General features: G+C 38.4%; 1 protein-coding gene across 2 annotated transcripts in view; it reads right to left on the bottom strand.

Moving 5' to 3' along the window:
- The window catches only part of rngtt (RNA guanylyltransferase and 5'-phosphatase), an 88,732-nt gene that overhangs the window by 31,521 nt on the left and 41,190 nt on the right, over positions 1-16,021 (bottom strand). For both annotated transcript variants that reach the window (XM_028605866.1, XM_028605867.1), the window contains one exon: positions 13,447-13,611. In XM_028605866.1, the coding sequence (XP_028461667.1) occupies positions 13,447-13,611 (165 nt within the window). The remainder of the gene's footprint in view (positions 1-13,446; positions 13,612-16,021) is intronic.

Genomic DNA, 16,021 nt, shown 5'->3' with positions numbered 1-16,021 from the left:
AAACAGAAAAATCCCTTGCCACGAATTGTAGTTGACAATCGTATTTCGATAAAAAATAAATGCAAGTAAAAGAAACAATATACATTTTCTTTTGACCAACTAACCAACCAACACTTCCTCATATCTAAACAATAGAATAGGTTGACTGCCAATGACTCCCAAAATGAAATTTATGAGCGTTTTTAGCACCTGTGATACGGCCGCACGTGGCCGTTTTAAACATGCGACCATAACATGTGACCGCAGTGGCAGTTTTAATCAAGTTACTGTTGTATTTAACATAGTCTCGCTTTGCCAGACCATCCACACTAAGGGTGTCACGAAATGAAGTCACAATCTCGAATTTCGAATTAAAAAAATGTAATCGGCGATGCTGCCACGCCCCAATGTCACGTCCGGTCAGCTTGTCAAGCGGAAAAAAAACCTCCTCTAATTTAGCTACAGCCAGTCAACAGATAGCATGGCAACTGCAGATGCAGGAAACCCATCGACAGAACTTGAACCCCCTCCTCTTTCAATAAAGTTGCCGATGTGGAAGTATTTTGGATTTCCAGTGAGTTATGTTGACAATGTTCGCGTTGTCGACAAAAAGCCTAAATGGAGCAGCTTATATTGGTTATATTAGAGAGAGCAACAAGTTAGCGGACTGCCGAGTTGCCCTCTCAGCTGCTAAGACCGCTGTGCTGGCTTGATGGCGTTTTAAACCCACCAACCAAGCCTGCCTGGAAGACGAAGTTGGGGTAAAACACCAAACACCGCTGTGCTGTGAAGCGTCAGCCCTCAGCATTGTCGGCAAACTTTTTTTTTCTTTTTACTTTATTGACAAATTGTCAAGTTTCCAATTGACTGAAGATATGCGTTATTGTTACATTATGTTGTTAATAAATGTTTTACATTTTAACAACGTAGTGTGATACATTGCGAACAAAGGTCAGATATTATATTGCATAAAAGTCTAGTCTAAAAATGGCATAGCAAGCTGTGCTTTAAAAAATAAATAAATGTAAAAATCGAGAATTGAATCGAACCGTGACCATAGAATCGAAAATGTAATTGAATCAAGGATTTGGAGAATTGTGACACCGCTAATCCACACGCTGCGGAGCGGAAGAGGATCTGGCTAGTCCACATAGCATTCCGGGATGGGTGAAATTGGCATTTCTTTAAACTAGTCACAATCGTCTTGGGATGGCGCCATGCTCTGCACAGAGCCGCTGCAAAATAGTTGTGTGGGAAAACTCAGATTGGACAAATAGTCTAGCTAGCTGTCTCAATTTACCCTGAAGAGATCTGAGGAGAAGTCAACCATAGTCCTCATAAATCCACCGGAGTTTAAAATTCCAACACAAAGAAAGCGGAAGGAAGCTGAAAATACACACATCCGGCGGAATTTCCAGCGGCACCCGAGCAATCCCTCAAGTGGAAATGTCAAGTATATAGACTATATTTAACATTACAGTGGCAGTTAACGTAGTTAACACATAGTTAAAGTTGTGAAACAGAACTAGTTAAGTTTAGGCAACAAAAATAATTAGGGGTTAGTAAAACATCAGGGGTTGGTAATAAAGCATCACAGGTGGGCAAATTACACTTCTGACCTAGACTTTGAATGATTTCCTGGTGTGACTTTGAATAACCGATAAAGAGTAAAGGCCTGTACGTTTCTTAAAGCAATAAGCAATATGAGTCAACACGTATGTGTCATGTATTTAAAATATGTCTACACCTTTTGATTTATTAATATGCATTTGCAAGAAAGACAACGGAGTATGGTCTCATAAACAAAGCAATGCCGTGGCTCACTTTCTGTTCGATATTGTCAGCTTTTCATCAGCACACCTGAAATGATATGACGCACTTTCCATTTCTGAAGCGTTTGTGCTTTCCTGCGGTCTGCTCATCCTCGTAGCTCCGAGGAGGTTTAGGTGCGGGGGCTGAATCAAAGGCGGAGAGGATGGATTGATATTCCAGTCAGACCAGAGGGATGTTGCTGGAGGCTCCTTTCAAGCCTAATGTGAATGATCCTCTGAAGCCAGTACGCAGTTCCCTATTAAACGAAAAGTCCACAGAAGAATGTGCAGGGCTGCTAAATCACTGGCTGGCCTGAAGTCAAACAAGGTTACCGTCTGGAGAAATTTAACATCCTCTGATAACTTATCTTTTGATGGATATTGGACAGTTCATAAAAAGAACTATTACATTTTACACATTCATTTGTGGTGACAGGGAAAAGATGAACAGAGACGTTCAAATTTTAAAGATTAAACCAATTAGGGGATGGTATAAGATTAGAAATACCGGGGAACAGCATGAAATTGAATTCTGGTATAAAAAAGAACCTGCGGTGAACAGGACGTTCGAAGTGTCGTGATGGGTGACTAGCACCTTACACGTCCTACCATGAAATTAGAAAAAGTTAGCAGCAAGTTATTGCAAGACGAGAGTCTCAGAGCAAGAACTCATCGCACTGAAATTCATAATCTGAGTTGAGGCCAAGGGACACTGTGGGAGCTTACATGTCAATTTTGAATTATGCCATTTAAAATCTCAAATGATTAATCTATTATCAAAACAGCTGGAGATACATTTTTTATAATGTTTTCTTGTCTAATCATTTTTAACTTAATGGAAAAAGATATTTTTAAGGATAATAGAGACCATGGGCCCTATCTTGCACCTGTAGCAGCGCATAGCTTGATGCAAGGGTCTTTACTAGTTTAAGACCAACGCATTTGTCAATTTCCCGTCCAGCGGCCACGTCGTTAAAAACTGAAAATTCACCTGCGCCCATCTGTGCGCTGGTCTTACAGGGAGGTGTGTTCAGGTGCATTCTTAGTGTATTGCTATCTTGAGGTAACGGAAATTGATTGCGCCATTGACCAACAAAAACCTAGAGTAAAGTCAATAGCATTTCATTGTTATTTTAACAGCGCATTAGTAAAATGCGCCTAGGCTCCTCAGCGGTGCACACTATGCTTGTTACACACACAGCAGCACACAAACTAGCACAAAATATTAAAAATGAAAAAATTACAATGTGAAATAGAATTATGATATGATCTGCTCACGCTCTTTCACTTCACACACGAGCAGATCAGTTTTTTCTCCTGAAAATCTCTCCTTCATGCTTAGCAAATCCACCATCATAATAGCAATGCGCCAAGGTACAAACACGCCTGGCTTTTAAAGGCAATGTGAGATGACACTCTGATTGGTTTATTGCATGTTACGCCCAAAACACACCTATGATTAATGAAGACACTAAGTACAACCCTTTTGAACCAAGCGCCTGGCGCACGGACCTTTTTTTCAGCCGTTAAACTTGCAAAAGTGGATTAATACACGCCCTAAACGCACCTGCACCAGGCGCTTCATGCAGTGCGCTTAGATCGTTAAAATAGGGCCCAAGGACTGCACTCTGTACATAGTATTTGATTTATATACTTTTGTTGAGCGTTTTAAAAATCAAATAGTTAAGCTCAGGTAACCGCTACATGCATGGCCATTAGGACAGTTGATGCTACAAATGTTGGTAGGACAGAATAGTGAAATGGACAATAATATAGGTAATGCTAAACAAATAAACCAAACCGGATTAAATTATCATGTTGCAGAGATGGGACTGGAGCTAGTTAGAAACCTCGCTGCCACATCTCCGGGAGAGAAAAGATAAACAGACAACCACAAACACACAGAGGTGACGAGCCAAGCCCACATACTCAGACACGTTCAGTCACATTCATACAGACAGCAGACAGAGAGTCGGTGTGAAGAGGTAACAACTGGGAGGGAGGGAGCCCTTCTTTGAGCTCCAACAGCATGCTGCTGTATGTATGCTGTCTAAGACACAGTAGGAGAAGAGACGGTCTCTGCCCTGAGCTGGAAAGTGCTAGTGTCAGACAGAGAAGAATGTTTGACTGAAGGTGTACCAAAAATTTGCTTCCCTAGTTACAGAAGGGAGATGGAGTCAACCAATCAAGAGAGATAGATAGATAGATAGATAGATAGATAGATAGATAGAGAGAGAGAGAGCTTAAACTGTCAATGAATGTGAAACTGTAAATTGTAACAGCTGTATATTAGTTTAAAATTAAATTTAATCAATTAATTAATTACGCTAAATGGTTAGCAGAACAGCTGCCAATTACACACAAATTAACAAATAGCTCTCATAGAAGTGATTGATTCATGATTTATTGCACTCAAATTTCCAGCGTTTCTACTCAGATGTTTTTATGCGTAAATTGAAGATGCACATTAAAACAGGTAGAGTGAAATTTTTAGTTGCTGTTGCTAAAAGCTCTGATCAAAAAACCTTTCATGAAACAGTGATGGTCTATTATCACCCCTTGATAAGTGAGGATGATTTTTTTTTTTTTTTTTTTTTTATATATATATGTAATAATTTTTTAAGTCGACCTGAAATAAATATATACACATTTCCTTGTGTTTGTCCTCTTTCAGAGTGGAAGCTAGTTAGCCTAGCTTGCCAAGTTCCACTTTTGAGTGGAATACAAACTTAACCGCATGACGTGTCCTCCCAAATGTTACCTTCTGTCAAGGGACAGACAGCTTAAAACGGTTAAGCCAATGCTTTAAAGTTCAAAGAAAAAGGGTGGAAAACATATTCATAGAAAACACAGTGAGATGTTTTCCAGTCCATAGGGCACCGCAGAAGTCTCCTGGTAATGTCTGCTCTCAGATTTCAGTCAGCCAACCGCTGGCATGTGAAATGGCCACTAAGCTTTAAGCTTAGAAGTGTCCAAAACCTGTTTTATTCTCCCTTGTAGTAAAAAAAAGTGGTGGACTTAAGCTGTCAGATACAATACTACAATATTTTTCTCTGAATTGTGGAGTAAAAGTATAAAGTAGCATAAAATGAAAATACTCAAGTAAAGTAGCTCAAATTTGAACTTAACTACAGTACTTCAGTAAATTTACTTAGATCTGGGTTTCCCACACATAGACTAATTTGTGGCATACAACACCGGCCGACGTTTCGTTATTAATTTTTACGCTATTGCAAACATGCAGCATATTCGTTCAGCTGCATTTCCTTTCCCTGCTCTTCTCTGTCGCTCATGCGTCGCGACACACACACACACACACACACACACACACACACACACACACACACACACACACACAGGGTCTGTCTCCATCAAAAGTTCACGAAAGGTTGGTATCTCGTGAACACCTTTACACAATCACACATTAAAAAAGTCCTATCAAAAATATTATATATTCTGAATACCATGTTGTCACTGTGTTAATGTTGGAGTCCCGACCCAACTCTTAGCAATCAAGCGTTTGTGCCCGCTTTAGAAAGTTAACTAGTTGCAAGTTTGCGATAAAATGCAGTTGGGTTGTCAAGGTCAAAACACTATATGTAGCAGCTGTGAATCAAATAAACTTATTATAAATAATGTTATGTCATTTTTTACTCTTACACTGAATGTTTGCTGCTTCAATCCAGATGAGTATTGAAAAGTATTTTCTGCGACTGAAAAAGGCCCGTGTTGAGGATGAGGACCAGCCTGAACCGGAGGCATCTGTCTGAAACAGAGCTGAACAGTCCGACCAGTGTAATTAGTTATGTTATTAATTTGTTTACAATATTTTCAGGCTTCAACCAGCGCTGCTCAAGCAAAAAAACAGGGTCAGGGAGAGAAATAGATAGATTTGTTAGGCATTGAAGAAAGAGTAGACAAGGAGGACAGCATCCAACAGCGTGTCGTCCTCAGTTTTTGATACTTGATTGTTACGAAAATAAGTATTTCACCTCCCCGTGACACAAATTGCAATCTAATCTGTGGGAAACACTGCTTAGATACATTCCACCACTGACAAATACACACAATAGCTATTAGTATTATGGTACTGTATATGTCCTTACACAAAAAGTGAGGAGAAAGTCAGTTTGAAGCTGGAGTGCAGGACTTTTACATATACAGTAAAAGAACATTCGTTACATTAAAGCCCTTGTCAAACCAGTTCACACAATGCTGATTGGGCCAATAGCCAGCAGGGAAAGCTCTCTGTATTTCGCAGTATATCGGAGTTGTGGTGTTTGTCGAATTTCCTGAGCTGTCGCACCGGAAGTGATGCCTTTAACGTCAAGCAGCCATAGCAAAAAGGGGGCAGCAGCTAGGAGTATGGCAGAAGCTTTGGCAGAAAAATCTTAAGCATCCATGTAAAGTTTCTGGATAAAAAAAAAAAAAAAAAATATCAACCACTAGGACAAACGTGGATCACCATTGGTGTAGCTTTTCCTTGTTGGAGAGCGCTGAAAGAAGAGAAGGGACTAATGCTGTGTTCACACAGCCTGTGTTTTGAAGTGCGTGTCACGATTACATTCAGTACAGTCAATGCATAGACGCAAATTCACGCATGACGAGTGAAGCGAACGTTGCGAACGCGCGAAATCTGTGTCATTCTCATGTCCGCGTGAGTTGAAATATTTCAACTTGAGCGATCAAACTCACGCAGGTAACGGGGCGCAAAACGAATTTACGCGGCGGGTGTGAACACAATATAAGGGCGCGTGTCACATTGTGACAGAGGGGGGAGACAAAAGTTCCGCACTGCAGGTTTGAAATAAGCACAGCACAGAAATTATTAAAAATGTTATATTTTGAAAAAGGAAGCATTCCAGAAAAGAATGATGTGGATTTGTATTACGAGGGATGGAGGGCAAGGTTGTCTTGACATCTCCATGGGCCATACAGAAAAGTTTGAGACTAAAGGCAGAGAGCAGACTAAATACTGTAAGTAGACAAACACGAAAAAAAAAAAAAAAAAAAAAAAAAAAAGAACATCTGAAGAAAAACACCGGTTGACCAGACCCAGAGGTTGCATGTTCATTTCACTGAGTACATCAGCTCTGAGCCTGGAAGGCACAACGAGGGCAGGCAAGCAGAACAAATAAAATGAGCCACTACACTCGATGCAGCCACATTTTCACCCTCTCTCTCTATAGTGAATCCGACCTTCACTGTATAGAGGTGCTGTGCATCATCAGATGTTGCGTAATGTCTTGGAGGCTTTGAAGAAAACAAAAAAAATTCTAAGCAAACTGAGGTACGCAAACAGTCATCGAGTCCATGTTGTGTGTAGCCCTTATACAACAAATGTTTCCCTCTGTGAGTGGGTGCAGCTTGTTCTTCAACCTAACGGTGGAGGATGGGTGTATTACCAAGGCCAGAGGTGCAGGTAGATGAATGCTTTATCTGGAGTGCATTTCATAAACTGAGTAGGACACAGTTGTGAAACAAACAATCAATCTTCCCCCGTTGAAGCATTCCCACATTTTCGCTTTAAATTAGAACAAATGAAATACAGTAGGTTTACAGGTCAATAAGACAGATTTTAGTTTTGTCATTTTCTTGCAAAAGGCATTTTGTGAAGTGACAGAAAAACACATCTTAATTTGCATTTGAGCTGATGCAGCAGACACAGAATCATCGACAATCAGCACAATACCAAAGCTTTATTTTGTTAAAGCACAAACACAAAGGAGACAAAGACAATGGAGACCCAGGGTCTTGCTTTTCCATCTTCTGCAGAATCGAGAGCTGACAGAGGGGTGAGGTCAGTGACCAACAGGGAAACCTGCAGACTGACAGCACTCAGCTAATGAGACATGCTGTTAAGAAGGAGCTACTTCTTTTTTTTTTTTTATCTGCCCTTGCCACTACAAAAAGCAAGACTCTGAGATCTGAGTCTAACAACAAGAGACAAACCATGAGAGGACATTTACATTGAATTAAGGTTTGTTAATGACGACTGAGCAGACTGGCGGGGAAGGTGAGTCAGGAAAAGAGAAATTGTCTTGTCATTGCAATTATGTGGTTGGCTTCAGTAACTCAATACACTGTCTGGGATCAACACTTAGGCCTTCTACACAAACAATTGTTTTCCTTTGACGAGAGAGGATGGAGAAACTGTGCGAAGCATGAGCTGCAGTGCACGCTCTGAGATTTGGTAATTCTCTGCACTAATTCTGCAACCCTGTCATACTGTACGTAGGCCTCAGGGCCACACCCCAACCAGATGTGACGATCAGCACACTTCAAGTACAGTATATTAACAATAAGCCTGAGACCTTATTGGAGATGATGTCTCTTAATAAGATTCAGCCTAACCACAAGCTTGGCATGGAATGGAGTATGACCCTATCAAGGAACACACAATCAGAAAATAAAAATCAGAAAATGCCTAGATAGTCTGGAAAGGATTAGCAAAGAACCTACAGGTAGGTCTCAGTTACTGTAGATTAGGTAAATGATTAACCGCTAGAGGAGAAACTAGTTTGGTCGCCCATGTCGGACAGGTCACAGCAGACTACATACAGACACATTGCTACAACAACACTAGTAACACTCACTCACACACAAAATAAAAATATTTCCAGAGGACATTGGCGTTACTCAGCCACTAAATAAAAAAAACAACTATATTTTAATGCAATCAATTAATAAATGAAAGCAACACCTAAAAAGAGGACCAATACAAAAGGTGATAAATATGAAATTAAACCTTCAAAATCAACAAAAGGTAAATAAAATACATATAACAGAAGACCTTAAAAGAGTGGTATCACAGGTTTCACAACAAAAGACTTGCTGAATTGTTCTGTGATGCATCTTGGATCTTTAACCAGTCAATAAAAATCCATTTGAGACTTTAAAAAACACCAAATGGGGTATATCAAGTCCATAAGAAGCAGTCAAGACAGAGGTTTTTTGACTACTTTGGGTCCCACTTTTAAAGCTAATATTCTTTCAATCACACTGCAGCACCAAAGTAGCTCTCAGCACAAGAACAAAAACAGCCCAGCAAACAAAATAGGCACCCAGCAATAATGCACATCTGTAATCTAAAATCTATTTAACTTCACTATTTAGATTCTAAAGAAAGTAAATTATTTTGGCTATTTTGTATTCAGTACATACTCGAACCTTAATCTCACCTGCTGTAATTAGGTTTGAGCTCCAAGAAAACACTGCAATCTAAGATTATCTTACAAAAGTATCTAAATAACTGGCTTTCAGGTCTCTATCCAAATTCAATCTCAGCTAAAAGGCATTTCAACATGAGATCTACTCTCAGGTAAGAAACACATGGTCACCGGAAGACTCTCACCAATCTGGACTCCTGGGAGGAGGCGGGTGATGGCTTGGGGTCAATTGGAGATACCAGTTTTATTAAGGGGAAACTTGATTCATTTTAGGCTTAATTTCTTTAGAGATGTGATAAATGAGCAAGAGATATTATATATTCTGAGAAGAGGATAGACAAATTAACACCATCTAATTCCCTTTTGTAATTTTAATATTATCATCAATTGTGACTTTATTAAATCTGACTCACATTTAATTACTGTATGTTCTACAAATGTTAGGCCTATTCAAGCAGGGTACACCTCGCCATTTTAGAGAACTGAATAACTACTCCACTTTAAAATGTTTCCTGCTTCAAAAAATGATGTATTTAGTAGGAAAAATGTAACCATACTTTGTGGATATAACAATGGGTTATATTCAGAATCTAAATCTAAAATGTATAAAATTGAGTTGCATATTAACTGGGCCAGGTGTATGAAAATGGATGGATGGATATGCATATATACATCATGTTTTAATGTTAAACATACATGTGGAATGCACAGTTAATCTTTAAGCTTAAAACTGTATGGATGGCTACCACAGTGGCTACCTTACTTACTTAGTTAGTAAGCGTATCATCGATGTTGTGTAAATTAAATGTTTTTTTTTTCACAAATACGCCGATGAAATGTGCATACTTGAAACATTAAAAACAAGTTTGAGTTGGAAGTTTATTTTTACTCGTTAGGCCCACTCTATATGGAAATGGCAAAATTCACCATCAGTGGTCTGTAGCCCCAAAACTGTAACACTCATTTCTATAATCCTTGGAAGAATATGAATTTCTAACTGATAAACGGATTCTCTTTGGAAATTGCCAATTCTGTTGCTGTTAGCAAAGAAATGACCAGAAATCCCAGTCTTGACCAGATTTCTAAACCCCTGAATGAAATACACAGTTCTCTGCCAAATACATTCTTCGGTCAATGTACCAGTGTCACCAGTGTACCAAAAGAGAGAAATTTCATCTTTATGTACTGTAAAGGCTAGCCATATAATGCTGCTGTGTGTATTAAATGTGCAGCATCAGCAAATCAAAGGTATTATAGTATAATAGTACATTGTACATCAGTTGATACAAAAGCTTATTTGACAGTCGGTATACATGCTTAAAGGCTTGCTCATAACAAAAAGGGACTGTTGCATTAGAATTAAGGATGTAGTGCTATATGTGCAGGAATAGTACAGACAGCAGTGTCTATAGAATTCATTAAAACATTTTTTCATCAGCTTTTCATTTTAGTTTTAAATCTGGACTCAAAACTTAGATTACTTCCAGGACAAAGACACAAAGAAACCAAAGAAAGGGTGTGATAAATGGGGAATAGTTTGTACAGACACTGCAACGGTTAATCTGATATATTGAGCCGAGGATGGGATTTTGATATTATGGGTATCATATATAATCAATGGAAGATTTAAAATGCCTGTATAAAAATAAATCAAACAAAGAAATAAAGTCAACAATACACATGGTAATATGTATTTACTTTTTTATAAATGCATTTACTGTCATAATTAAATTAAAAACAGAGGTTAAAGGTGCTATAAGTGATGTGACGCGTTTTTTAGGCAACAACATTTTTTGTCACATACATATAGCTGCCTGTCCCCTGAACACAGTTTGTTATGGTTCGTGGCGCAGGTTGGCGTCGTTTGTTTTTGTTGCCGTTTGTGGAGCGTGAGCTGTCTTCAGAGACCGCGTTTTCTTTACAGTGTGTCCAGGGGACAGGCAACTAGCGGATAGTGAGGAGATGTTTGCTGTATGTGACGAAAAATGTTGTAGCCTAAAAAACGTGTCACATCACTCAGAGCACCTTTAAAAAGGCAATTATTTAGCTTCTAACCCCTGAAACTGCTGACAGTCAATGACAAATGTAACTAAATGTACAGTCAATAGTGTCCCTCCAGCCAGATGACCCACAGTCATTATGTGAATAATAAAAATGTGAAAGGCTGTCTGTCATGGCTGCCATCAGCTTGTTTCAGCAATGATAAAACTCCATCCAGGGTTTTGCCTCCAAGCTGTGATTGGACAGCTGATGGTTTTTGATGTTGGCATTGATGATGCATCTTATCTCATGCAAAATGCAATTAACTGTAGAACAGGCACCAACATCTGAGTTGTGAAGTGCCATTAAATTCAGAATTATTTTCTACTCAAAATACATTTTGTCAGCCAAGTCCTTCAACCTACACAATAGGGAAATTCCAAAATGTATTATCTGGTTGTCCCAATGTACAATTTGTGTAATACAAAAGGGGGTCTTTGTAAGATAATTGGACAAGTGGAGGAAACAAAAAAGAATAAATGGTCCCCAATTGGTGGGAAATGGCAGAATGAATGTGCAAGTGTCTGAGATGAAAAACAGAAGCCTAGCAACAGACAAAAGCCATCATACAACTCCAGTCTGTGACTGATATACCCCTAAAAGGAATTGCTGGTTGATATGCAATGAAGTGGAGGGTTGTGCTGCTATGAATTAATGAGCCAGATTCCAGTTCCCCTCTTTTAATGTCCCATACAACAGAGATATGACTGTATGGGGAGCAGATGGCTGCTGCACAACACAATAGAGCAGTCAGAAACCAGACAGTTCCAGTTACTTAATTCCTAGAGTATCTTCATCAACATGCCCCTCAAATGGTGGGGGCTGATCCTTCATAAAAAAGGTTACTAGAGGGGTAGACAGCACAGGGTTAGAGCAGAGTTAACCCAACTAAGAATTTTACAAAGTACAAAAACACCAGGATATTAAAGTTGGCAGAGGAAGGCATGTGACCGCAACACAAGAAATGCCTTAAACTTCGCCCCCTCCGTAGACTTTGATCATCTGCGAATGTGCAGCGCCAAGATTTCCGACTGATCTTGGCCCAAGCAAAACATGAAATTATTCGTGCTCTGGCCTCCCACAGTACTGATATTAGGGCACAAGTGCAGGCCTTTGAGAAAGGCTCAACTGCTATTAAGAGGATACAAGCTCTGCTGTCTTGAGCCTGTGAACAGCACAGTACTACGGCTTGAGCTGTGATCATTTACTTATTATATAAAAACTAAAAGGAAAATGCAAAAAATATAGTCAGAACCAAAATAGTATAGAGAAAGTAAATAAATCAAAAATGTATTTTTTACTTAGTCTTGCTATTATCGAGCAAATTACATCAATGCCGGGTGCTAGGCAACATCTAACAAAATCTATGAAATGTTCTCATACCTACCAGCTAACACAGTAATGACTTTTCAGCAGTGTATTGTAATGTTTTATTCCACTGCCATCTTTTCATCGGGAAAAGTCAATCATTGACAGTCATGGACAAGGCTCAAGGCATGTGTTTGACCAATTAATGATACCCAGTACAGAAAACACCATGATAGTTTCTGGGCTAAAAGAGGTATCGCCTACAAAGCAGTGACTTTTGTGGGGCCAAGAACAAGACATTTAGTTTGTCCTCCGGTCAAAACACAGGTAAAGTTATTTGCTTAAAAAGATTCCTGAGTTTCTGGAAAAGGGTACATGAAAATTAGAATCAGTGACCAGACTAAACCTTGGTAGAGCTCAAGTCCACAAAAAAATTAGCTCTCACTGCACTTCTACAAGGACCAGATGACAACATCCCATAACTCAATTTTTACATCCCCAGAAGTTATCTGAAGTGACAGTCATAATCCTTCCTATAGTTCACAATACACAGAAGCAATATATATACAAACTCCATTGACCCCTGTTATATCTTTGCAACAGTAAAGAACTGGTCCACTCCTCCACAACCAAGATGGACTCCTCTTCCCCCCCTCCTGAATCTGAGGTTTAACACTAGGGATCGACCGATATGGATTTTTTAGTGAAAAAGATATTGATAACCTTTGGCTTCTCTTGCAAATTTCAACATTTTTCTGTCTACATGTAGAGATTTTTTGGTATTTGACATTACAGTATGTGTTTATTTTAGCTTTTTAGAAAAAAAATCTTCCAATAACATAAAACATAACTTTCCCTATTCTGGGTGAGACTGTGCTTTGCACAAGACGCTAGTACATAGATGTCTTTCAAAGTTCTGCTCTCGCTCTTGGGGCCAATTAGCCATCCAGGGAGTTAAATGGGACGTTACTAACTCACACATTTCATTTGTAGAAGCAACATTTAAGAATTTTGGGTCATCTAGGTTTTGTATATCTTTATGTGAAAAACAGGAATGTGTTTTGACTTGGTTACTCCTGTGAAAGAAATGGGAAGAAAATTGTGTTGGAAAGTAAAAAGATTACTTTTGTTCACGGTACCTTGCGTGCTGCATGAATGTCAAAGAAGGGTTTATTTCGGACACTGAAGGGCTCCTTGGTTTTGTCAATCTGTCCAGTCTTCATCTTTTCCATCCGGGGAGAAATTATCTCCTTTTCCATGCATAACAGCCGGATACCAAAATCACACTGGCCAACAGGCTGTCCCTAAAACACACAGAAAAAAATACAAAAACTTAATCTCTGAATAATACTGAATCTCTTAATTCATTTATTTATTTAGACACGCATGCACTCTTTGCTATACAGATGAAGAAAAATCATTGTTACCAATATTATTACAATCAATAAACCACAACAATACCGAATTACATTTATTTAGACTGAATCGCACAATTTATCCAATATTACATTAATGGCATACATCTAACATATATACTAAAATAAGTCTCTTTTGGAAAAACATTTCACACATTAATAAGCTGACAATTCACTGCCATGGCAACACTGTTAATCTTAGTTGTTGCGAGGCGGAGGTAAAAAAGAACAAGACAGACATTTTCAAAAGTGGACAAATAGACACCCACTCTAATGTTTATTCTAATGTTAAAATTCTTTTTAGAGCCTGACATGAAGGGGCATGGTAATGAGCCATAGGACTAGCACTGGAGACGAAATGACTGGGGCACTGGCAACCTTTTTTATGTATTTATTTAGGTACTTTAATAATTTTTTTAACTTAAAAATTCCACAAACTATCTGGTTCCAGCTTCTCAAATGTTAGTATTTGCTGGTTTTCTGTGTCTTTATTTTTGGTATGATAAGGGTTTAATAAGTAAATATAGCAAATTTAGCTAATGACGGCAATTTACTCTTTTGTGGCATTTTATGGACCAATCAATTAGTCAAGCAAATAATCAACAGATGGATCAATAATGAAAATAATCATTACTTGCATCCCTAACAAGCACTATAAAACCTTGGCACACACAATAACATCCTCATTGTATTTATATAAGTGACTGCAACAGCTCTTATTTATAGCTACACCATAGGTGAGCAGTATGCAGGTGCATATAGTAAGACAACAAGACCTTGACTTCAGTTGATCCCAAGGGAATGTCAACAGTTACAGTGGAATGTTTTTTTCTTTTATCACTATGACAACAGCTTCCTCCCATCATTGGCCAGCCACACACAGTATTGTTCTCAACAGATAAGCACAGCGCCCTGAGCCGTTACTGCCTCTCAGACAGAGGGCCACTGATGCAGAGCAAAGGTGCCTCCAAACCCATCTGGCAGGCCACCGTGACTGTGGCACAAAAGAATACAAACAATACTTGAGTTTCATATCCTGGTTATTAATAAAGAAACTTGGGTGGAAAATTAAAACAGCATGGCTGTGTAACTATTTTGTGTTAAATAGATGCAGAGGAGTTGTGATGAAACCGACAACTGTCACCAGCACATAGCTCTGTTGTGCGATTGACAAAGTGATTAAAAACAATGACTCACTTTTATCAGCATAAAAAAGGATTTTTGAAAAGTTGCCATTTGGACATGGACTAAATGTATGACACTCTGACATTTAATATTTCTCACAAGTTATCGGATGGGTGGGAAAAAAACTGCCATTTCTTTTTTTGCCAAGAGACAGAAAACATTATGAGAGGCAAACATTCTCTAGGTCTACAATATATCCCAAAGTGGATGTTTTCTTGACTTTGAATAAAGATATTGATAAAAGAAAAATCATCAAAAGCATTTGACACAGTTAAGTATATTATTACAAAAGCAAACATCATGGGAGACTATACTTTGGAGTTTCTCAGGGATCAATCTTACAATCTTAAGACCCTTATTTTTCAAATTTTATGTAAATGATTGACTTCATCAATAATTTAGGTTTTCTTTTTCTATTGTTTTTGTCAAGTAATGATAAGCAACAATGTAATCACATCACAAGACTCCTATCTCTCCAGGACATTTCTCATTGTGTTATATTATTTTAAAATGTATCCCTACATGTTATACTTGCTGCATGTCCGCTTTTACATGTAATGTTTACTGTAAGATATGGTTTACAAATACTCATTATTTTTCATTATCGATTAATCTGCCAATTATTTTCTTGATTAATCAATTTGTCTATTAACCGTCAGAAAATAGTGATGCCTGTTATAGTTTCCCCCAGACCAAGGGGACATCTTTAGATACAAGACAGAGAAAATAATCAAATCCTCACATTCAAGAAGCTGGAAGCAGCAAATGTTTTGATGTTGATAGGCTAATGGATTAACTGACTAAATGTTGCAGCTCTACTGTAAACCTTTCTTCAAAGCTGTGTGTCTAACACTGGGAGGGATCCCAGACAAACCTTTGGCTTCTCTTGCAAATTTCAAGATTTTTTTTCTCTACATGTAGAGATATATATATATCTCTCTACATGTAGAGAAAAAAATAAAAATAAAATAATATATATATATATATATCTATCTACATGTAGAGAAAAAAAGTCTTGAAATTTGCAAGAGAAGCCAAAGGTTTGTCTGGGATCCCTCCCAGTGTTAGACACACAGCTTTGAAGAAAGGTTTACAGTAGAGCTGCAACATTTAG

This window comes from Perca flavescens, chromosome 18 (assembly GCF_004354835.1).
Source record: "Perca flavescens isolate YP-PL-M2 chromosome 18, PFLA_1.0, whole genome shotgun sequence".
NCBI classification, from domain to species: Eukaryota; Metazoa; Chordata; class Actinopteri; order Perciformes; family Percidae; genus Perca; species Perca flavescens.
Note: the sequence above shows the minus strand (reverse complement) of the source record. Positions and strands in the feature narration are given on the sequence as shown.